Here is a 21031-nt window from a genome sequence, read left to right as displayed (position 1 = left end):
ACCCTGTACACTATACCATGTCATCTACGTCTTGGCCAGTCTTGACGACGCGCGAGTGGATGAGCTGCCGCCTCCCGCTCCTTGACGCGCGGGTTGGCACGGCTTACCTAAGCAAATGTCAGGACGCGGCTCAGACGCGCCCGACCCATTTGACGGGCCCAGACAGGACACAACCCACACACGCCTCTTAGCTGTCCAAGGTCCCTCTCACCCACCACTCGACACCCATCTCTCACACATATCTATTAAGAAGAGGCTGCTGAACAATAGCGTCATCGCTCGTCGGCCTTCCTACTCCATCGCCATCATCATCATCATCATCGCCCTGAAGCAACCACAACAGACTCGGCCACCACCAACACCACCCTCCTTTTTCCTTGATCCCTAACCTCACCCCTTCGCCGACTCATGCCAGCGCGCTGACGAGCCCTTGCAACTCCAATTGAGGTAAGATCGCACCTCCCGTACCCCTCTCCCGCCTCCAACCCCTCCAAAATTTCCTCTCGCCGCGTCAATGGCTGGCACGCTTGCCGCCACGCCATCGCGTGCCGACGCGGGAACATCACGGCCTCACCTCAATGGAGGCAATAGCGGAGAAGGTCGACACGCTGCTACTCACCTCTCGACAATCGCCTCACGCCGCGACGAGGAGAACAATCCGCCATCAGACGACAGCATCTCAGCATACATCAATCATTCGACTTCCTCGCCCCTCGATGCCGGGTCTCGCCCCAGTCAGGAGGCAAAGGCACAGGATGAAGATGCACGCGTCCCTTCTTCCCCTTCACCCACACCAGCAGACGATGAAGACGTCGCTGCAGCTTCGGGAATGCTGAGCTTGCGTGCATCTCAGGACTCGAGCGCGTCAAGACCAGCTCGTGTCTTGAGCGATGCATGGCGCCTCCCTCCTCCGGACTCGACTGCTGCACACCAAGACGCCTTTGGTACCGGACGACCCTCTGACTTCTTTATTCACCGCGACGACGACGACAATAATGTGCCTACTTCGATGAGACTGGGAGCGAGAGATGCGGTACTGTATGGTCTCGGTGCCTCATCACCCGCCTCGCATCTCCCAAGAAGTGGTTCCGGGGCTCACCCGCACAGAGATCGAGAGTCAACCACAGTTGCAGAAGAGGGAGAAGGCGAAGGCGAAGACGAAGACGAAGAGCTCGACGAACTTCAAGACCCCAACGCGTCACAAAGCTTTGACTCTTCACGCGGCGATGATGACGACTCGCGCGAGTACGATACCTCGACTGGTCCTGATGGCAAGCCAAAAAAGCGTCGCAGGAGAACCAAGAAGGAAGAGGCAGACGTTCTAGTCAGCGTCTACGCGCAGACAGCTTTCCCCGATTCAGCGACGCGTCAGAGGTTGGCGTCACAGCTCGGTATGACGACGAGGGCTATCTCCATTTGGTTCCAGAATCGTAGGCAGGCAGAGAGGAAGCGGGCCAGTCGTTTTGGGCCAGCCTACTCTGCCGCAGAGATCCTTGTGTCGTCACAGTCGTCTAACACTACGGCACCGTCGCGATCGATAAGCTTGGGGTCGGGACATCACACGCTGCAAAGGTGGCCTAGTCTCGATGCTATCGCAGCAAGCCAAGGGACCGAGTCACGCGCAGAGAGTCCCGCTAGCGAGCACGATGGTCAAGGACTGGCTAGCTTACGGGATCCTTCCGCCTCCTTTGAGGTCCACGAGGACAAAGAGAACATCTCGCTGCCATCGACACAATCTGCGCCTACTGCTGTCGAGCGCAAAGGTGACCGTCAACGGCTGCGCGACATCCGTGACCTGGTCTTCGGCCTCGACGCCCTCAAGCCGCCGCAGTGCGAAGGCACCGACACCACTGAAGGAGACGAAAACGACGCGTCTGTGCTCGATACCACTCGTGCCAACTTTGCCGGACGCTCCCCTTGGGGCCGCAGTGTCAGCTCAAGTGCGGCTCTTTGTCGCCCAAGCATGGAACAAGTCGTCGGTCGCTCTCGTGCTCGTCACCATCACTCCCCCCATCACCGCCACGGCAGCGGAGCTAAGGCTAATCTGCTCCGCTTTATGTCCCTCTCCACATCAAGACGAGGCCGTGCTTCGCTGGACGGTCAAGCTTCTCCACCTGCAAAGCGACCCTTCTTACGCAGTTTATCGGAACGGGGCAAGCAGCTACCCCCAACACTGGCCAAGGCGATCCACCTGTCCGAGAGGGCAGAGGAGCACAGCGCGGCATTGCACGAGCAGAGGGAAGAGCAACGCGACCTCCTGGCCAAGATGAGCAGCAGTAGCTCAATGAGCTCCGGCGAAGAGGGTGCAGCAACCAGGCTACCCATCTGCGGCGAGGAGGAGGACGAAGAGCAGACGCTCCGTCGTGCAGCTAACCGTCGACTCGTGAAAGCTCAAGCAGCAGGCAAGGAGCTCCCTGACCGCTCTGACGCTATCAACTCGCTGCGCTCTCGCCCTTGGGCACGCTCCATCTCTGGACCTGTGTGCGGGGCTGCTACGCTCGATTTGGCTGCGGGCCGTGACCGTACTAAGCCGAGTCCACTCGCCTTTGTGCAACGACCCCAGTCTCCGCCGGTGCAGAGTCAGCAGGACATGTTTGCCCTGCCCAATGCTGTGGTGAAGAAGCAGCCAACCCAGTCGAAGGCCGGCAAGAAGCGTAAGTCAGATGAGGGGCCGAGGAGCGTTGGGGGATCGGGCAAGAAGAACCAACTTGCAGGGCAGGACGCCTCACTCGTTTCTGCTGCCTCTTTGGGCCAAGAGAACCTCCCACCGACCCCACTCCCGCATCAGCAATACCACCCCCACGCATCTCCTTCCCCTCGCCATTTCGGCGCCACGGGCACGCCTCACCTAGTCAAACAACACTCCTTCGTCAGCCCTAAAGGTCTTCCAAGCTTCGGTACGCCCCGCAGCGAGCTAGGTAAATCACGATCGTTCGGTCGCTCGATCTCGGCGCAATCCACTTTGCCTTCGCAGCTCGGTGGCATAACAGAGGAATCCCCCTCCTCGGCTCGCAACGGTGCACCGTCCTCATCGTGGGCTCCGTCTAGCATGGGGGGTGTATCGCTTTACTCCACAAATGGAACTAGCGCCACACCTGCTAGCCACTTGCATCGTCCCTCAATGCAAGGATCGGCAAGTCGGGAGATGACGCCTCGTAGTCTTGCGTTTGCGCTTGGTTTGGCACACGCCACGCCTGGTGCCGGTCATGGCAGTAACAGCAACGGCGTCAGCGGCGCTGGAGGTGCTGGCGGGCTCGGTTCCCTCTTCATGAGCTCCTCGCGCTACTCTACCAGTCGCTACCTCGCGTCGAGCTCGCGAGACTCGATCGCCGCCGCAGGAGGGATGCCAGGCAGTGTTCGTGCCAGTGGAGGTGCAGCAGGCGGGATAGGAGCAGCGGCTGGTGCGCCGTATAGTCCGCTCGCGCGAGGAAGGCAGGGAGCCATGCTGTACGCGGCGCCTACGCCTCGTACTGGCGCAGACACTCCCGCTCGTCATCACTCCAGTGGCCAGCCTATGTCAGCCATCGGAGGTGAGAAGCGCAACTCCTCCTCCAGCGGGAGCAGTAACGGCAGCCGGGGCAGCAGCGAGGATCAAGAACAGCGAAACAAGGCCGATCCACAGACCGCTGCACCGCCCTCCTCCACCCCTCGTACGGGCGGGCGTGTGCCATTCAGCAAGGTACACTCCCAGCCTAGCATGCCTCCTCCGCCTCTCTTCTCCGCCAATGGCACACAGAGCTCCTCTCAGCCGCAACGTAGGGTACAGCGTCTCCCCTCGCTTTCTACTCTTGCGACCGCGGCCGGTGATACCGAGATGAACAAGGAGAACGAGAGCGGCCTCACGGGACCATCTCCCGGTCTCCTCCCCCTCGGGGCACTCAAGTCCCGTACCAGCAATGCAGCGTCTAAACACCCTAGGCAGGAAGACGTTGGTGATGACTCTGGCTTTGCTGCCCCTCTGTCGAGCGCGTCCGACAACGAAGACGACGGTGAGGGTCAACAGCGCTATCAGAAAGCTGGGAAGGTGGTGCTACAGAGCAGTGCAAACGGGAACGGGAGCGGTGGAAGTCCAACGAGGCAGAGACAACATGATGCTGCGCAGGTATTGTTGGGGTTGGCAGGGGAGGGAAGGTGATGCGCTGGACTAGCAGGTACGTGAGAGGGCGGCAAGCAGTGTGCTACTCAAAGATGGGACCGAAAGGCGAGACTTGGCAGAAAAGAAGAGGATATCACTTAAATTTCGATGGGGATCAAGATCGGGAGGAAGGGGGCTGAGCACCATCGACATCAATCGACGTCGTGTCGGACCATATATGTCTTGAGTGATCGCTCGTCATTATTCAATGCAATGAAATGCCATCAGCTACACTTGCCCGCCCAGTCCATCCAATCACTCAACTTTCAGCCCATTCACCCCTCCATCATCGCTGACCCTCTTTCGCTTCCCAGCGCCCTTCCCCTTTGCCCCCCAAACGCAGTTCAGCACCCTGCTCAGCTCACCCCTGAAGAGGTCAGCACATCGCTCAGCCTCATCCATTGCCTCGCCTTCGTCGTCGCTCGAGTAGCAAGCATCCCCTTGCCCCCTCACAGCGCGTTGGAGGATACGATTCCACGCCAGACCAGGCAGAGTATGTGAGATGGGGCCTGTGGAAGGGTCGGACGAGTCGTGCGTGGGTCGAAGGTTTGCTTGCTGCGATTGAGCGCGTCGCAGCCCAGGCAAGAGGTCGGAGCCGTTGAGTGGTCTTCGAGGGGGTAGGAGACTTTGCGAGCCTGCGAGGGTGAGGAGACCAGCTGCCCCCGCTCCACCGGCTGCGGAGCCAGCCCCGCCGATGCTGCTCGCAGCACGCGCTACGGCCGCTGCAGCATCTGTGTGGCTGCGCTCTGCCCCGATAGTTGCACCCGCCGTTGCCCCCTTGCCGTCGTGACTATCCTCCTCATCGCTGCTGTCATCATCGTATCCTGGCAGGGAGCTGAGCGCGCGGCGTCTACTGGCATCGGCTGCTGATTCGTCGCCTTTTGAGTCCTTGCTGCCACCGCCTTCGAGTAAGTCGGCCAGCATCTCGTCCGCCTCATCTTGACCACTCTTCCTGCGTCCCTTTAGACCACCAAGGACAATCTTGCTGCCGCCTGCCACTGGTGCGCCGGTAAGCTTTGAGGAGCTAGCACGCGCAGCATTCTCCTCTGCCTGTGACACAATAGCTCCTTTGGCTCTGCTTGCCCTAGGCTTCTTCCCCTTCTTGCCTTTACCCGCCTCACCTGCGGATGCGTTCGCAGCCGCAATAGCCGCCGCAGAGCCTGGTATAAGGCTAGCATAGCCACGTGACTTCTTTCCCTTCCCTTTCGTAGCCGTCCCCTTCCCTTTGCCTTTGCCTTTTCCTTTCCCACTCTCTGCTGCATCATCGCCTTCACCCGCACCCTGACCCGTCATCATTCCCGCCCCCTTGCCCGCCTTAGCCGCCGCTTCCTCTTCAGCCATCCGGTCCATGAAGTCTCTCCTCTCTGAAGCCTGCTCACTTCCCCAAGCCAACTCGTCGGGCAGGTCTATGTTCTCCTCGCGGATAGCCTCTTGCGAGATGACCCGCCAGTCAGGGGCGAGTTGGCGATGCGTGTACTTTTCATTGTCTTCGACTACCCAGCCGCCCGAGTCGGCGTCATCGACGAGCGAGTTGGAGATGAGGCTGTGCGCCGCTGAAGTGGCTTCGCTGTTTGCCGTGGTGGGCGCACTACCACTACCGCTGGGCCCTGCAGTTGATGCTGCCGCTTCGTTGGCGGCAGCGGCCCGGGGTTCCTTCTTGTTCCTAACGCCGAGCCACAAGACTCCCTTTCCTCCAACTGTAGCCTTCCGTCTTCCCTTGTCATCCAGCGAGTCCCACTTTGCCTTCGCCCTCTGCGACGACACTTGAGCTCTCTCGTCCGCGAAGGGGTTAGAACGCGTCGCCTCATTTCCTGGCGGCAGGAGAGCCCCACCTTCGAGGTAATGCCAGACCAACCAGAGGAATGCTCTTGCTCGATCCTTGGCAGGAATAGGATAGTCCTTATGCGGGAAGAAGATGGAGTGAACGTCGTGTGGGGCAGTGAAATGCATGGCGCTCAGATCATTTGCTTGCGAGGCAAATGCGAAGATGAGATTGACAGCGCTGGTTGCAGGCACGCGACCTTCGCTGTGGCGTTTGAGGATCTCTTCCAGCGTGCTGGGAATCTCTAGCATCTCGTGTGGAGCAGGTGCATGCTCTGCGACGGCCGCTTGAGCTGCCTTGGAGATGGGAGCTGAGCCTGGGCCCGTGCTGGCTTTTTCGAAGGGGAGGAGCACCGACTTGAGGAGCGACTTCATTCTTGGCGCGTCCTGCATGTGCTTGCGCGAATTTTCGTTACCCTGCAGAGCAGGTAGAGGGTGGTAGGAGCGCAAGACGGTCTGCATCTGAGCATAGAAGGCCAGCGTGGTGTTCATGCGTCCGACGTTGATGAGAAGATTGACGCAGGCGAAGTCCTCGGCGAACTGCTCGTCACTCCAGACTTTATCTCGTACAGCCTTTGTGCAGCGCGGCGAATTCATCAAGGCCTCCATATAGAGCTCTTTGAATGTGAGCAGTTTGGCTCCAGGGCGTGGTACAAGCCGATTTGGGTCTTGCTCCCTTGAGGGGTAGGGATTCTTGTGATACTCCTCCCATCGCTTCTCCCACGCCTCGTACTCTTCCTTGGTCTCGTGGCTCTTGCGCGAGCTTCCCTTGGACTGACCGTACGGATAGACGGGCGAGTACTCTGGTACGCCGGTAGCGGCTGCCTCTCCCGGACGAGGGGCTGTGGTCAAGAGGTTATCAGGGGCTGGGCGTGGATTGCGGAAGCAACGCGTCGTGTCGCCAAAGATCTCCATGAGGAGAGCATGCTGCAAGTCTGAGCGGTGGAATGTGGTGCCATCAATTTTCTTGATAGGCGTGTTGCGAAGGCTGGCAGGCGCAGGCGTACGTTCAGAGGGGCAGAGTCAGCTCTGAGCACTGAGCTCTCATTAGTCGGCGCTCACTCACAGCTTCTCTCCTGTGTGGCTAGAGTACAGATTTGCTGATCCAGGATTGACATCGGGTGGAATAGGCGGCTCTGAAGCGCGAGAGATGTGATAACTCTTTAGCTTCTTTGCGCTGCCTGCCGACAGGGCAGCGGACGATGGCTTGACGTCTTGACCGTCCACCTCTGCGTCTGCCATGGTGACGTCTGCCATGGCAGTGTCGTCGGCGCGGCCAGTTTCGTCGCCTGGTTCGAGCTCGTCACCATCCTCGTCATCGTCGCGTCCCTCCTCGTCGTCGTCATCATCATCATCGTCATCATCCTCTAGCTCGTCTTCGTCCTCATCAGCGTCTTGTGCCATCGGGACGTCTCCACCCTGATTTGCAGGTGCTCTGACTGACGTTGAAGGCCCAGAGTGTACGCTATTGCCATCATCATCGTCGTCATCGGGCGTGTAGGAGATTGATCTCCTCTTTGCGGCCGCTGGAGACGACATGGCTGCTGTCGCTGTCGATGGTGATGATCAAGAAGCAAGGCAACCAACCAAGCCACGTCGCACTCGCGTTGAGTGGTCGACTCCCGTCGTCGCCGTCGAGAGGACCGGGGGCGGACTGGCGTTTGAGTTGAGTGGACTTGACGTCGACTGCCCCGCGGCTCCACCAATGCTCAGTCTCTGTCTCCTCACCACCAACACCACCACCATCACCGCATAACATCAACTCCTTCTACATCTACACTTGCCCGCTGCTTTATCAGCCTCGCTCACCGCGGCGAAGATGCAGTCGGTCAACCGCTTCCTCTTTGGCCCGACCAAGGAGGGTGAGTGAAGCGCAGCATCTTGCTCAGACGTCTGGACGCTCCCTCATCAGCTAACGCATACATCCACACACACCCTTTCACACCCATACAGAGCGAGTCAAGCAAGTCCAGTCACAATTGCGCTCAGAGCAACGCCATCTGGACCGCGAAATCCGCAACATAGACACAGCCGTTTCAAAGGCCAAGCAAGAAGTCAAGCGCTTAGCTACAAAGAGCGACGTCAAATCAGCAAAGATCCTCGCCCGCCAAGTGGTCCGATCCCAAGCGCAACGCAATCGTTTGGTCACATCCAAGGCCAGGCTCAACAGCATCGGACTGCAGCTCAATCATCAGCTAGCAATGTACAAGGTCACTGGATCAATGGCCAAGTCTGCCGAAATCATGAAGTTGAGCAAACAGCTCGTCAAGCTACCTCAGCTCAACGCGACGATGCGGCAGATGAGCGAGGAGATGGTCAAAGCTGGAATCATGGAGGAGATGATGGAGGATACCATGGATAGTGGCGTGCTTGGAGAAGACGAAGATGAGATGGAGGAAGAGGCTCAAGGAGCTGTGGATAAGGTATTGTTTGAGTTGACCGATGGCAAGTTGGGACAGATGGCTTCGACTGGGCCGCTACCGGATCTGGAGGCTCCACAGCCAGTTCAGGCTTCAAATTCGAGGCAGGAAGAGGAGGAAGACATGCAGAGGATGCAGGCTGCTTTGGATGGCTTGTTGAAGGGATAAGAGGCGGCATATGGCAAGGTCATGCAGGGGCAGGTAAGGTGGAGAGGCTGACAAATTACTTGTAACAATAGACGATCGCGACGATCAGTACATACGACGCTAACTTCATGCTACGCCGACGTGGTGAGATGATATGATGTTGTTACACGGGCAGAGGGAATACACGACTAAAAGAAAGGCCGCCCGCAGATCCTCCCCCCACCGTCGTCGCGGTATGTCTCCCCACAAGTCCAGTCTTGGTCATTCTTGATGCCCACCGCCCACGTTCACGGTGTTTCTTTGAGACAGCCGTGCTTTCTGCTCTTAGGCTCGCCAGAGCAAGAAGGCAGTCTGGCCGAGGTAGAAGTCTGGGTAATGAGGAGTGAGGATGAGATGGATGAACCCGTCAGCGAATGATCCACATGCTACCGCGCAAGGACGAGAGCTCACAGATGAAGTGCTGCGTCTCTGTTCACAACGATGAGGGAAGAATGAGGACCAGCGAGCATCGGAGTCAGTTTCCTGGCCTTGTATGCGATGAGGTGAAGGATCATCCACTCACCATGCGTGACGTACGAACCAACTGACAGTGGCATGATGAGCCGGTCAGTACTGATCCTGCCTCTCTGACTGCCCCACGCCGCACTCACACATCTTCCCAACAACGGCGTGCCATGTGGGCCCGAGCTTCTGGTCCAGAGCCCTCTTGACGTGAGCAGCAATGTCCTTCTCCAGTGTGAATTTGCTCAAGGCATCTTGCGCAATGTCAACGGTGCTGCGAGCGAGTGACGAGGAAAAGGACGTAAAGATAGGGAAAGACGGTCAGAAGCTAGCGCGTGGATGAAGGCGTGCGATCGACGTATCTCCTCAGGCATCCCCCCCATCCAGTTCGCACCAGTAGCCTCAGGAAGCACTCGATAGCACCCAGGCGCCAACTCACATCTGCTGCATCTCCTCGCTCATGTCAACGTTCTTAATGATGGCCTGCTTGGGCAGAGCGGCCGACCCGCCAGCCGCTGGGCTGCTACCTGCAGCCTGGTTAGAGCCGTTGGGCGCCTTGCTGTCGACGTCCGTCATGGTGAAGTGCGCTGGGGCGATGTAAGTGAGCTTCTTGAAGTAAGGTGTGCGGCTCTGCTCAACGTGTTGGTCGCGCCAGGCGTGCGCGTCACAGAAGGGCAATGATGGTGACGGTAATGGTGGTCGCGGTGACTGTGATGAATTGAGCTCAAGCTCGACCCTCGAGCTCGCTCCTCTCCACCGCTTGATTGAAGTGTTGCTTCCACATCCGCCCCTGCCTGGCGCCTCGGATCGGAAGAGGCAGAGAGAGCGAGTTAGGAAAGGTCCGCGCTTGCGAAGAAATCAGACGAGCAGGGCCACCTCAACTTCTTCCTTCCTTTCTTCCTCACATCACAATTCATCCAACTATCTTCAGCATGGTATGAGATCCGCACGCGATGTGTCGACACATTTTCAGCCAAACTGTTGGCGTCTGCTCTTCGCCTGCAAATCAGTCGTTCTTCCCATGGCCCCCCATTCCCTCCCCTCCCCTTCCCTCCCCTTCCCTACAAACAGCTCCCTTCTGCCCGCCTGGCCCGGTCCTCGTGACCATCTAGCCATCGCGGTTCCTGGTGAGGAGCACAGATCAATCCACCGCAATCCACTCTCTCTGCTGAGCTCCTCCGCCATATTTTCATTCGCGTGAATGGAGGTGCTCGGTAGGGAGGGACTTAAACTTATGGTCGTACCCTCTCCTTCACGACTCTCCACCCTGCTTGGTGCTCATGCTGCGGACTGTGAAAAGGTTCGTGGTCGGTACTGGGCGCTGTGGTAGGGAGTCGGCATGAGGAGAGGGATGGGCTAGATGGGGTGGTGGGACATGCTGTACTCGATTCTTGACGTTTCATCTGCGTGCAATGCAATCGCTCCGAGCTCATCGTAACGAACGGTCTGACGATTGTTGCGAGTTTGTGAAGACTCAGAGGTAGCACAGATATACGAGGAAACGACTGAAATGTGGGTAAAGGGTTCCGTAGCATAGAAGACTGAATAAGGCCGAGGCGGGCCTAGCGCCCGAGGGAGGATCGATCGCTCACAAACCATCTACGCTACGCTCGAGCGGATGGACGGGCACCTCCGCTTCATGTCGATCGTCTGTCATCTTCAGGTGGTCTGCAGCAGCTTCTCCGCCGTCCAGCACGCTACTCGGCGGCGTGTCTGTCGACCCCGCGCTGTTCGTCGCTCCACCCATAGCGGATGCCCTCTTGCTGCCATTGACAGCCACGGAGTCTGCATCCTGTCCTTCAACCCCCGCGCTGGCATGGATAGTGGACATCGAGTGGAAGCCAGTATCAGCCGTGCCGTGCGAGAGGGCCGACTCTGGTCCTGAAGACCCAGATGTAGAAGGGCGAGCGCCACTGCCGCCGGGCGACGAGCCGGACGGACTCGCACCATCTGCGCGTGCCAAGCTCATCTTTGCCAGGTGTTCCTGCGGCGGTGACGGCATCGGAGCCATGCCGGGAGGTGCTACGTTGCCAGAGCTCCTTCTCTCGCTCTTCTTGTTGCCATTCTGGCCCCGCAGCCTGGAGCTAGCACCACTGTTCCCCGACTGGACACGATGGGGTGCGCTCGACCCGTCCATGATGCCTGCCACGCTTGCAGACGGTGGGGAAGTAGGCCTCATCTGACTGGCCAGCTGCGCATCCAGGCTGCTACTGGCCCCATCCACAATGGGCGGCGTACTCGCTGCAGCTGCCGCACCCTCCTCAATGGCGGCCAAATTCTTCTCCAATGCCGGCAAGCTCGTAGCCTCACCCAGCACCTGCTTCTCAACGCTCCCATCCATCTTCGGATACGACCAAACGAGCACTCCATCCGGCTGACGTACATTCCAGCGATCCACCATAGTCTTGCCCACCATGTACGGGCGCAATTTGAGCCACGCAACACGCAACTTCGTTGCCAGGACATCGCGCCGCGCCTTGAGGGAGGCCAGCTCTGGTGGCTCATCGTACTCTGCGCCACCTACGACCGAGCCGCCGTCGTCTGACGACTCTTGGTTGGAGGACTTGTAGGAACCTCGCCTCTTGTAGGAGGTTTTGGCAAGGGCACGGACGATTGCGCGTGTTTCGCGCTCGAGGTCGAAGCAGATGGAGAAGTAGTCCTCTTGGAGCTTGTCTCTCATCTTGGTATCCTTTTGGAGATCGTTCTCGTGGGGATCGGGCATGGGGTAGTCGAAAGCCCATTGCATCTGGCCTTTCATGCTATCCTTGGGCAGCCGATCAAGCGGCACAAATTCGGCCAGCTCCTCTGGCTGGTCCGTAAGTCGAATCTTGTCCCGTACCACGGGGTCGAGCAGCGGCTTCAATATTGACCAGATGGGCTTGAAGATCCAGGGGGCTCCGTGCACATACACACGGGCAAGTGTCTCGACGTAGAAGCACTCCATTGTTTTCACCATGAAGAAGACGCACCACCAGTCCATGTTGCGGATGCCGAACTCGTTCATGTTGAAAATCACGATCTTCCTCTCACAGGGTGGGGGCATGAGGGATTGCAACGTCTCTTGGAGGAGAATGACCCCCCTCCGAAGCTCATCTTGGGTCTGGGAGGCGGAAAAGTGACGCCCAACTTCGATGATGTAAACTGGCTCTCCCGCGGCAGAGGCACCGTACATGTAGGAGATGCCGTTGCGGAGGATGTTCATGCCTCCGCGTGTGCTTGTGAGCTCCAGCTCGCCACCATTGACTATGGCCTCGACGTCGTTCTCCACTCGCCAGGCTGCGGTCGATCCTAGCACAGCAACTGCCCGATCGACGTTCCACTTGCGGGCGCGAAGGAGGCGCAGCATGATTACGTCTGGGTGCTCGCCCTTGACCATTTGCCAGAATACCTTGCGCAAACGCTGCCCGCCGTACTTGTGGAGAAAATTGCGCATCTCCTTGGCCTCATGCTGGCCTTGAACGTGAGCTTTCGCTTGGTCGTCTTTGGGAATGTGGCTGCCTGAAGCGGAGACGGTGTGCTGCGTTGGCGTCGTGGATGAAGCTACGCCTGTTGAGGAGGAGGAGGAGGCGGCAGCAGCAGCTTCTCGAGCGGCATTTGCTGCGGCGAGGTTGGAGGAGGAGAGTCGAGGGTGGCCATTGTTGGTGAGATGCTCGCGAGAGGCGGATCGGGAAGGTGCCGTGGATGGGCTGATGGACGAGCTGTTGGATGCTGGCATCGAGGCAGCCCACGTCGACCTCGTCTTTGGCGCTTGCGGGCGAGCATTTGAGTCGGTAGATTCATCTGCAGAGCCTGCTGGCGACTGACAGAGGCGGAAGAAGCGGCCCCACAGCTCAAAGAGGGCATCCTGCTGCCACGGCGTGAGGTTGTCTGTTGCGGGAAACGGCGAGGTGGCCAAAGGACATTCAGTCCGCCTATAAGCCACTCTGGTGTTGCTGACGCTTCCACTCACCCCTGTAGCCAGGCTGCGTACGCTCGTGAGCGCCAATCATCTTCGTCGCTGTGTCTTCTGCTGTCGTGGCAAAGTGTAAAGTTAAAGTGAGGATGAGTTCGGGAGGGCAGGAGTTGCAAAGCGAAGGCAGCAGCTGCTCGTTGCTTGCCTCTCCCTCTCTCTCTCCCCCGCATTGCTTTGCCGCCTGCCCTCTCGAGTGCACACATCCAGGCTCAGCCTCCGAGCAAGCAGCGCGCCAAGCAGGCAAGTGTGGGTCCGCCCTCTCGCTCTCTCAAGTGTCCTGAGGTCTGCCTGCCCGCTCGGACCACGTCGACGCGGAGCTGCTCGAGCTTGATTCGGACTTCTGACTTCGACTTTCTTGCAACCTACTCTTCAACCATCCCTCGTTGACTGCTGCACTATGGCGACACACAGCCCTGAAAAGGTGGCTCCCGTACACATGCACAACCCCACCTCATCCTCAGGATCAACAGCCTCCACGTCCTCCTCCTCGGTGCAACAGTTCACCGTTGGCAAGCTCGATGCAGGAATGGCCATTCTTTTGGGCTCTCGTGCCTCACTCATCGAGTTCCCTTCGCTCCTCCTTCCTCAAGACGTCACAAGCGGGTCTGTCGTTGAAATCGTCGTGAAGCGCAATGTAGATCAGGAAAAGAGGAACAAGCGCGACTTTGACGATCTGCAGCGGAATATCCTCGATACCTTTGGACGAGCTGGGCCTGTCGCCCCGCAGCTGAGGTTGCGAGCTGTGACACAGACCAGCGTCGTACTCGAGTGGTCCGCAATGGATCTGGCCTCGTCCAAGCTGCTCTCCTTGGACATTTATCGCAACAACTCGCGACTTGCGGCCATCCCCAATCCTCTGCAGAACACCAGCACGAAGCTCAGCGGCCTTGACGTAGGAGTCGAGTACGCCTTCCACCTCGTGTTAAAGACCACCGCTGGTACCCTGACGAGCAACACGATCAGGACAAAGACGCACCTCATGACCGACACAAGCGGCATCTCCGTCTGCTTTGGCGCTGTTGAGGGAGGCGCGGCAGTCGCAGAGAATGAGCCCGATGAGCCGGTGACGCAGCTCGAGGCTCTTGCAAGGGATCTCCTCGGTCAGATGGGCGCAAAAGCGTCCACAAAGTTGCAGATCGATACAACGCATTATATTTGCACCTCACCCAGGGCGAGGTCAGCTGCGAATGCGACTGCCAATGGACAGACGGGCGAAGGGGCTACGTACCGCAAGGCTTTACAGCTGAACATACCCATCATCAGGCCGGAGTGGATCGTCGCGTGTTGGGAGGCCAAGAAGTAAGTGCAAGCGAGAAGCAGAAGACCGCAGGTCTCTACACGCAGGGAGCTGACCCGTACATCCGTTCGCCGCCGCCAGGATGGTCCCCATTTCATCCTACTACATCGACAAGGAGCCGCCCAATCAATCGTCGGTGCGCAGCCTCCTCAGCAAGCAAGACGCGAGGCAGTCCGTATCGCAGGCGACTGAGCCCGAGGTAGCACCAGCTACAGCTGCAGCAGTCACAGCAGCAGCATCAGATAATGCTGCGTCTGCGAGAGAAGACAAGGAACAGCCCGTGCCCCCACCCGCAGAGAAGGATGATGATCAGGAGGCGCCTACCGTTGCTCGAGCTCAAGCGATCGAGGAAGACGAGCAGCCCGCATCACCTCTTGGTGAGGCGAAAGAGCTGCCAGAGACAGGCGCGGCAGCAGACGAGACGGTCGTGGATCGAGGTCAAGAGGAGACGAATGGTGGGCACAAGCTGCCAGACGGAGGAAGCATGGAGGATGTGAGCTTGGGAGGGGCGATGGCCGGCAAGAAGGAGGGCGGCGATGTGGACGACGACGAAGGCGAAGAGGTTGATCTTTCGTAGCGGCCTCTTACTCTGCTCGATCGTCAGACCGATGCCAATTCATCTCAGCTGGCCATCCATTTTGTTAAAACTCCTCGATTGAGGATCGATTGTATTTGGTGTGGCGTCGCGCTTGGACTGGGCGTCGAGGCTGCATCTCGACGCCCCGAGGTCTGGTCTGTCCGCGCTCGGACTGCTCTATGAGCGCTCAGCTGAACGCCGTGTTGCTTTGCCCTTCTTGCCGTTCCACCCATCCCTTGAATCAATTGTCGTCGAGAACAGAGAGGGAGTCGAACAGCAGCCTCAAGGCGGGCCATCAAGGGCCAAGAAGTGTCTCATCAACAACTCAGAGGCGACGAGCTCGTCGCTCTCACCGCCCATCCTCCGACCCCATCCGCCATCGTAAACTCAGCAGCGTACTGCCATTGCCGATCAACCCAACCACAATGGCCTCTCGATTCACACAACTTCTCTTCCTCGCTCTCCTGGTCCTCTTCCTCCCCACCATATTCTATCTTCGTCCCACTTCCCCCTCTCGGATCTACTCTCCCTCGACGGGAAGCTGGTACGGCTCAGCCGGCTCTCTGCCCGGCTCGCCCTCGAGTGGCACCACGCAGGGCAAGGGAGTCATGAGCAATGACGACCAGAGCAAGGGAGACAGTGGATGGCGATGGCCTGACAACCTGGTCGAGCCAGCTAAGCTTAAGGCCGGAGATTACTGGAAGAGCTGGAGAGAGAGTTGGAAGACGCAGGGCAAAGGCTCAGCAGCTGGATCACCTGGTAGTGCCGCCCCGGCCTTACCGGCAGCAGATGGCAACTCTGCCTTTGCCTCCAAGATGGGCAACGAAACAGCGAAAGCCGAACTAGGTCGAGCAACCTGGCGCTTCCTCCATACCATGACGCTCCGTTTCCCCGATCACCCTACACCGGAGCAACGTACTACCCTCTCCACCTTCTTCCACAGCTTTGCGCTTCTCTACCCTTGCGGAGAGTGCGCAAACCACTTTCAGGAGCTTTTGAAGGAGCTTCCGCCGCAGACCAGTAGTCGAATGGCTGCTAGTCTCTGGCTTTGTTCGGCGCACAACAGGGTCAACAAGAGGTTGGGCAAGGCAGAGTTTCCTTGCGACAAGCTGGATGAGACGTGAGTACGAGGTGCATCGCTTGACTTGGTCGTCAGTCGGCATGATACTGACCAAATCACTCTCAAACGCTGTCAATCGCACCAGCTACGATTGCGGCTGCGGGCCAGACCCCTCGGCCTCTACGAATGACAAAGCAGCGACACCAGCAAAAGCCGCCAATCTCGCTGGCGCACCAGGCGTAGCAGGTGCTCCTTTACGTCCTCATCGCCGAGGCTCGCGTCGCAGAGGCGATACCGATCACCGCTACGACGGCGAAGCCGCAGCAGCAGAGGAGCAGATGGACGAGTCGCCCTTGGACGCGTTTTTTGGAGGGATGAGCGACCCTGTTGTGGAGCGTGATGCAGCGGGAAGGCAGTGCGGACTTTGCACCGTACGATCTTGAGAGAACCGGCAGCTGGACCCCAGCTCTACTTCACCACGTCTATATCACAATGTCTACTCTAGTTCGCGCCTTTCACACATGTATATCCCTCCACGACGCTACGCCTTCGTGAGTCACTTTCCTTTTGTCACCATACACAAATCGATGCTCTACTTTCTTTCAGGCAAGCGCAGGCTGTCTTGTACGTGCTTGATTTCCTTCATTATGCTCAATCATATCATCTCGCTGACCCTACCCTCGACTAGCCTCAACAATCTCCCTGCTTCCCTCGGCCACTCGTCCTCAAAATGGCTGACGACGACCATGGCCATTCTTGTCCTCCACTCCCTTTCCTCTTCGGTCTGCCCTTCGCTCGCAAATCGACCCCTCTCATCCAGGAAGTCCCGCACCAGTGCTACCTGACGTGAGGACATTCCTTGAAAGGGCTCGTCCAGCACCAGGAGGGAGGGACGATGCACGATGCTTCGCAGGAAAAGCACTACTCCCTGGGAGCCAGGGGTGAGGGAGGCGAACGGAGCTTCGAGGAGTGCCTCCGTAGTCGTCACTGCCGTTGAGGCCGCCCCGGCGACGCCTCGCAACCCGATGACAGGAGCAAATGCTTCAATCAGCTCCTCTAATCTCCTTTCCTGCTCCACTGTCCGGCCTGAAGCCGGCCGTCTTGTGAAGATCCCCTCAAATCCAGTAGCAATCGCTTCCCTTACCGTCAGCCCACCTCTTTCTAGGCCCCTGCGGGGAAATGCGTTTGCCAGCTCTGGGCTCAGCTGTCCTACCTTCCTCAGCAGGAGAGGTGCGGCATTAGGAGGTGCAGCGCGTGCAGAACCTAGTAATTTGAGGGAGGAGGCGGGCAGGGCGAATGATTGCGGGTGAGAGCCGAGAAGAAGGGACAGGAGAGTCGTCTTGCCACTGCCATTGTCCCCTACGAGAACCGTGCGGGATCCAGGAGGGAGTTTCAGGGAGATTGACTGCAAGCACAAAGGGCAGGAGGAGCTGATGAGCACGAGGAAAAGGCGGAAGGGGGGCAGGCAGACTCACATCTAGCACCTTCTTCCCCTTGTACGCGATGCTGACGTTGTTCAACTCGACGACAGGCTCGGCGCTCTCATCTCCTCTGCCTACACCTTGCGCAGCCTGCTTTTTGAGAACAGGATAGCCGCCCTTGAAATCCTCCTCCCTGGATTCTCCTTTGTCACTGGCTCGCTGTCTTGCAAGCTCGACTGCCCTTCCGACCCCCTCCGGTCGCGCCCCATTGAAGAGCACCTCCCCCTCGTCCCCGATAGCCAGCACGTGGGTGATGAAGCCTGGGATTTCATCCTGCTCTCTGAGTACACAGACAGTCCTTGGCCTCCTCTCTGCGTGTAGTGAGGCCAGCAGCTTGGAGAGGCTGGCACGCGTTGGAGGATCGAGCCCGGTAAATGGCTCCTCGAGGACCAGGACATCGCTCCCCTGACAAAGCGCGGCGAGAATGCGTGCCCTCCTTGTCTGGCCATTTGAGAGGGCAATGAGTGGTCGCTCGAGCAGGGGTGGGTCACCGTGCGTCAAGTTGAGCAGAGGGGCTAGCGCCTCAAGGCGGGCCACGTTCTCCTTTGCTCTTTGTCGAGTCGCCTGCTCGTCTCCGCTACTAGACCAAGGCAATCTCGTTATGCCGCTTTTTTTATCCTGCCTTTTCTCCTCTAATGGGTCCAGCAAAGGATCATGATAGAGTGCCATCCTAGCCACCAAGCCAGTGTACGTGCCCATTCCCTGCAGTAGATTCTCACGGAGTGTTATCCTGTCCTCCTCCCGAATAGCGCCGTAGCGTGTGGTGAAGTCGATGAAATTGTTGGACCCCCCTGCACTGACTGAAGAGAGGCGAGAGGAGAAGGAAACGAGCTGTATTGCCTGCGACGGCGATTTTGTGGTCCCATGAAGAAATGGGTGGGAGAGAGGAGGGCGATTGACTTGACCTTGAGAGTCGCGCTGCTCCACACGGCTGAGTCCGAGAAGGGCGCCCACGATGCGAGCTTTTACTGCTCCACCCACCTCTGCTGCTGGCCCAGTGATGGCCCAGGCTTCAGCTTGTCCGGCATCTTGAATCTCGAGGTCGAGTGGTTGAGGCGTGTGGCCATGTCGCGCGAGGAGGCCAGGAATGAGGGCCTGGGAGAGGCGGAAGAGGGGAGGGCGGGTGACTGCCTTGCTAGATGAGCTGACCGTGCGCCTCGAAAGGGGAGTTTGCAGGTGAATTAAGCCATGCCGCTTGATCGAGGCCGCCGCCCGGGGTATCCTGAAGAGCATTGAGAAGCAAGCTGTAGGGAGAAGGAAGCCAAAGCAACGCCGGCAAGACCCTTCTTCCGGTCGCTCTGTGCCTGGCTTGTGCGCCGCAATCTTGTCCATCTCCGTCCGCTCCCGCTCTCGGTCCACTTGTCCGATCGGAGCCCGTCCACTCTTTGCCTTGTCAAGTCCCATCACTAGCGCATTGAAAAGAACAACAAAGGGCAGCAAGTAGTGCCTCGCCACGGTCGGCACGACCGGCATTTGAAACAGAGAGCTGCTGCTATGGCCGCTGCTGCTATGTCTTCCAACCTCGCCAACAGCCTCAATTGGGCCAGGGACGGTGGTCCTGGGGCCCGTCTTGATGTTGGTGGCAGAGATCCTGCTGCCAGCACGACAACGATGACACCTGGACAAGATGCGAACAGCACTTTCTATCGCTCGGCTAGCATCTTCATCAATGAGCCCATCGGCAGCATGAGCTTAAGCCCGGCTAATCGGGATGTGGTCCTCGCAGCGAGAAAGGGACTCTACATTGTCGATCTCGAGTCGCCCTTTGCTCCTCCGCGGTTCCTTGCTCAGTTGTCTAGCTGGGAGGCTGCAGACGTGCAATGGTCACCTCATCCTGCTAGGTCGCATTGGGTGGCTAGCACGAGTAATGATCGCCTGCTCATCTGGAATCTCAATCGACCGGAAGGAGCGCCGAGGCGACTGCCACCATTCATGGCAGAAAGTGGAGTCAGCGCCGGCGGTCGCGGCCACATTGGTGGGGGAACGAGGATGTCAAGACAAGCAAATACAGGAAGTATGACCTCTGCGCATTCCAACGAACATCTTGCGGCCCTCTCCGTCTCTCCGAGCTCGACAGCCGCCGCTCATTCCGTCTATCATCAGGCATCCTCAGGCTCCTCACTCCGCTCCTCTGCAATCGAGTACGTCCTGCAAGCCCACACACGAGCAATCACCGACATCAATTTCTCGGCTCATCACCCCGACATTCTCGCCTCATGCGCCATTGACGCCTGGTCCTGGGTCTGGGACTTGCGCACGCCGGGCAAACCTGTCCAAGGGTACTCGGCCTGGAATGCTGGAGCCACCCAGGTCAAGTGGAATCGCTCCACTCCGCATCGCCTTGCGACTGCTGTAGCGAACAAGGTGCTGATATGGGACGATCGCAAGGGCGCCCTTCCCCTAGCAACGATCGAAGCGCACGAGAACATGATCTACGGCCTTGACTGGAGCAGGGACACTACCAGTGCCGGTCTCGATCAGCTCATCACCTGTTCGCTGGACGGAGCAGTGAAATGGTGGGATCTGAGCGCCCCAGCATCCAAGGAAGCCATCGCAGCCCGCACACGCATCACCGAGCCGGAGCAAGTAATCCAGACCGCCACGCCTATCGCGCGCGCGAGGCACCTTCCTTTCGGTCGGGGCGTCATGACTCTTCCGCAGCGGGGTGACCACACGCTAAGCATGTGGGCTCGCGACGATCAGCTGCCCGATGGTGGGCCAGTGGAGCGCTTCGCAGGGCATCGTGACATCGTCAAGGAATACCTGATCCGCACACGCGGTGGTGGTGACGTCGAGCATGATGACCGGCGCTTCCAGCTGATTACCTGGAGCAAGGATCAAACGCTGCGCCTCTGGCCTATCTCGGATGAGACGATGCAGAAGGTCGGGCATAAGCCTGGTGGACCGATCAAAGTGCTGCAGACCAGGAGGAACGCAAAGAATATCTCGTATCGTGATCCGCCGGCACCAGCACCGACTTCAGAGAGCACGACGGGCCTGGTAGGGAACAAGGCCGCAAGTGGGTCGACAACTTCCGTCGTACTTCCAGATGGATCCAACTCCTTCCACCGAAGCTCCATCCTCCCACCTCCTGACGCAACAGCCGCGCTACTGAGTGCTCGCGGCAGTGGAATCCCACGGCTGGGCGGTCCCCGCAGCCCTGGGTCAGGCAGCGCCCGCAGCCACGAAGACATCGCAGCTGGCACGTCTGCATCATTCGGCAACAGGGGCAGCATATTGAGCACATCAGCGGGCGCAGAGGCTTACCTATCTAAGTCGTATCCAAAGCTCAGAGGTGCAGGGGGAGCTACAGCAAGAAGTCAAGATAAAGGTACAGTCACCTTTGGACAGCGGCCTCATCCTCACCCTCGACGCGCGCGAATGGGTCGTCATGACAGCAATAGGTCACACGGTTCCCACAGGAGCACCGGCGGTAGTGCAGCAACAGCAGCAGGCGGTCAACCGCTCTCCGCCGGCGCAAAGCTACGCGCCGATGCGCGCAAGTCCCGACAATTAGCACAGAGCGCCGCAGCTACGTACATGACTCGCGGGGCCGGCAGCAATGTGGCTGGTACGGCCGACATGATGCTGCGCCATCACCTGCGGATTGGAGCCCTTGGCGCTACTGTGTCCTCCACTT

General features: G+C 58.7%; 10 protein-coding genes across 10 annotated transcripts; 6 read left to right on the top strand and 4 right to left on the bottom strand.

Annotated features, from left to right (window-relative positions):
- Nucleotides 1-19: 19 nt before the first annotated feature.
- Nucleotides 20-4374, top strand: BDZ90DRAFT_230878 (hypothetical protein). The gene has a single exon (XM_025505641.1). It carries the CDS (start codon nt 515-517, stop codon nt 4133-4135), a length of 3621 nt encoding a protein of 1206 aa, XP_025363482.1. The 5' UTR covers nt 20-514; the 3' UTR covers nt 4136-4374.
- On the bottom strand, nt 4225-7552 carry BDZ90DRAFT_230877 (hypothetical protein). The gene is made up of 2 exons (XM_025505640.1): nt 7023-7552; nt 4225-6944 (listed from the first exon to the last, which is right to left on the bottom strand). The coding sequence occupies exons 1-2, from the start codon at nt 7493-7495 to the stop codon at nt 4391-4393; spliced, it is 3027 nt and encodes a 1008-aa protein (XP_025363481.1). The 5' UTR covers nt 7496-7552; the 3' UTR covers nt 4225-4390.
- A 147-nt stretch (nt 7553-7699) lies between these two features.
- Nucleotides 7700-8884, top strand: BDZ90DRAFT_230876 (hypothetical protein). Its single transcript, XM_025505639.1, has 2 exons — nt 7700-7818; nt 7910-8884. Exons 1-2 carry the CDS (start codon nt 7776-7778, stop codon nt 8542-8544), a joined length of 678 nt encoding a protein of 225 aa, XP_025363480.1. The 5' UTR covers nt 7700-7775; the 3' UTR covers nt 8545-8884.
- On the bottom strand, nt 8727-9745 carry BDZ90DRAFT_230875 (hypothetical protein). The gene is made up of 5 exons (XM_025505638.1): nt 9464-9745; nt 9174-9298; nt 9086-9106; nt 8974-8991; nt 8727-8891 (listed from the first exon to the last, which is right to left on the bottom strand). The coding sequence occupies exons 1-5, from the start codon at nt 9598-9600 to the stop codon at nt 8848-8850; spliced, it is 345 nt and encodes a 114-aa protein (XP_025363479.1). The 5' UTR covers nt 9601-9745; the 3' UTR covers nt 8727-8847.
- Nucleotides 9746-9917: 172 nt separating this feature from the next.
- On the top strand, nt 9918-10393 carry BDZ90DRAFT_230874 (hypothetical protein). The gene has a single exon (XM_025505637.1). It carries the CDS (start codon nt 10046-10048, stop codon nt 10223-10225), a length of 180 nt encoding a protein of 59 aa, XP_025363478.1. The 5' UTR covers nt 9918-10045; the 3' UTR covers nt 10226-10393.
- Nucleotides 10394-10455: 62 nt separating this feature from the next.
- On the bottom strand, nt 10456-13086 carry BDZ90DRAFT_278276 (hypothetical protein). The gene is made up of 2 exons (XM_025509076.1): nt 12974-13086; nt 10456-12891 (listed from the first exon to the last, which is right to left on the bottom strand). Exons 1-2 carry the CDS (start codon nt 13011-13013, stop codon nt 10613-10615), a joined length of 2319 nt encoding a protein of 772 aa, XP_025363477.1. The 5' UTR covers nt 13014-13086; the 3' UTR covers nt 10456-10612.
- A 269-nt stretch (nt 13087-13355) lies between these two features.
- Nucleotides 13356-14850, top strand: BDZ90DRAFT_278275 (hypothetical protein; the record flags this gene model as incomplete). The annotated part of the gene is made up of 2 exons (XM_025509075.1): nt 13356-14275; nt 14355-14850. Exons 1-2 carry the CDS (start codon nt 13374-13376, stop codon nt 14848-14850), a joined length of 1398 nt encoding a protein of 465 aa, XP_025363476.1. The 5' UTR covers nt 13356-13373.
- Nucleotides 14851-15128: 278 nt separating this feature from the next.
- BDZ90DRAFT_237773 (hypothetical protein) lies at nt 15129-16581 on the top strand. Its single transcript, XM_025507323.1, has 2 exons — nt 15129-15970; nt 16056-16581. The coding sequence occupies exons 1-2, from the start codon at nt 15276-15278 to the stop codon at nt 16351-16353; spliced, it is 993 nt and encodes a 330-aa protein (XP_025363475.1). The 5' UTR covers nt 15129-15275; the 3' UTR covers nt 16354-16581.
- Nucleotides 16523-18641, bottom strand: BDZ90DRAFT_250064 (P-loop containing nucleoside triphosphate hydrolase protein). The gene is made up of 2 exons (XM_025507679.1): nt 17386-18641; nt 16523-17315 (listed from the first exon to the last, which is right to left on the bottom strand). Exons 1-2 carry the CDS (start codon nt 18622-18624, stop codon nt 16566-16568), a joined length of 1989 nt encoding a protein of 662 aa, XP_025363474.1. The 5' UTR covers nt 18625-18641; the 3' UTR covers nt 16523-16565.
- A 361-nt stretch (nt 18642-19002) lies between these two features.
- BDZ90DRAFT_217602 (WD40 repeat-like protein) lies at nt 19003-20217 on the top strand (the record flags this gene model as incomplete). The annotated part of the gene is made up of 1 exon (XM_025504325.1): nt 19003-20217. A coding segment is annotated over one exon (1215 nt), but the record flags the coding sequence as incomplete, so codon positions are not given.
- Between the last annotated feature and the right edge of the window lie 814 nt (nt 20218-21031).

The sequence above is a fragment of the Jaminaea rosea genome, assembly GCF_003144245.1.
Source record: "Jaminaea rosea strain MCA 5214 unplaced genomic scaffold BDZ90scaffold_3, whole genome shotgun sequence".
NCBI lineage: Eukaryota > Fungi > Basidiomycota > Exobasidiomycetes > Microstromatales > Jaminaea > Jaminaea rosea.
The sequence above is the reverse complement of the archived record's forward strand: the minus strand, read 5'-3'. Positions and strand labels throughout refer to the sequence as shown.

Bases quoted from the DNA above. Each gene is read 5' to 3' on its own strand.
- BDZ90DRAFT_230876 (XM_025505639.1), top strand. From the start codon at position 7,776: ATGCAGTCGGTCAACCGCTTCCTCTTTGGCCCGACCAAGGAGG. The intron at 7,819-7,909 runs GTGAGTGAAGCG...ACACCCATACAG, and splicing joins CTTTGGCCCGACCAAGGAGG to AGCGAGTCAAGCAAGTCCAG.
- BDZ90DRAFT_237773 (XM_025507323.1), top strand. From the start codon at position 15,276: ATGGCCTCTCGATTCACACAACTTCTCTTCCTCGCTCTCCTGGTCCTC. The intron at 15,971-16,055 runs GTGAGTACGAGG...CAATCGCACCAG, and splicing joins TGCGACAAGCTGGATGAGAC to CTACGATTGCGGCTGCGGGC.
- BDZ90DRAFT_230875 (XM_025505638.1), bottom strand. From the start codon at position 9,600: ATGACGGACGTCGACAGCAAGGCGCCCAACGGCTCTAACCAGGCTGCA. The intron at 9,299-9,463 runs GTGAGTTGGCGC...ACTCGCTCGCAG, and splicing joins AGCGAGGAGATGCAGCAGAT to CACCGTTGACATTGCGCAAG. The intron at 9,107-9,173 runs GTGAGTGCGGCG...TGCCACTGTCAG, and splicing joins CGCCGTTGTTGGGAAGATGT to TTGGTTCGTACGTCACGCAT.
- BDZ90DRAFT_230874 (XM_025505637.1), top strand. From the start codon at position 10,046: ATGGCCCCCCATTCCCTCCCCTCCCCTTCCCTCCCCTTCCCTACAAAC.
- BDZ90DRAFT_230878 (XM_025505641.1), top strand. From the start codon at position 515: ATGGCTGGCACGCTTGCCGCCACGCCATCGCGTGCCGACGCGGGAACA.
- BDZ90DRAFT_250064 (XM_025507679.1), bottom strand. From the start codon at position 18,624: ATGCTCTTCAGGATACCCCGGGCGGCGGCCTCGATCAAGCGGCATGGC. The intron at 17,316-17,385 runs GTGAGTCTGCCT...TTGTGCTTGCAG, and splicing joins AGGGGAAGAAGGTGCTAGAT to TCAATCTCCCTGAAACTCCC.
- BDZ90DRAFT_230877 (XM_025505640.1), bottom strand. From the start codon at position 7,495: ATGTCGTCTCCAGCGGCCGCAAAGAGGAGATCAATCTCCTACACGCCC. The intron at 6,945-7,022 runs GTGAGTGAGCGC...TGCGCCTGCCAG, and splicing joins AGCCACACAGGAGAGAAGCT to CCTTCGCAACACGCCTATCA.
- BDZ90DRAFT_278276 (XM_025509076.1), bottom strand. From the start codon at position 13,013: ATGATTGGCGCTCACGAGCGTACGCAGCCTGGCTACAGGG. The intron at 12,892-12,973 runs GTGAGTGGAAGC...TTCCCGCAACAG, and splicing joins TACGCAGCCTGGCTACAGGG to ACAACCTCACGCCGTGGCAG.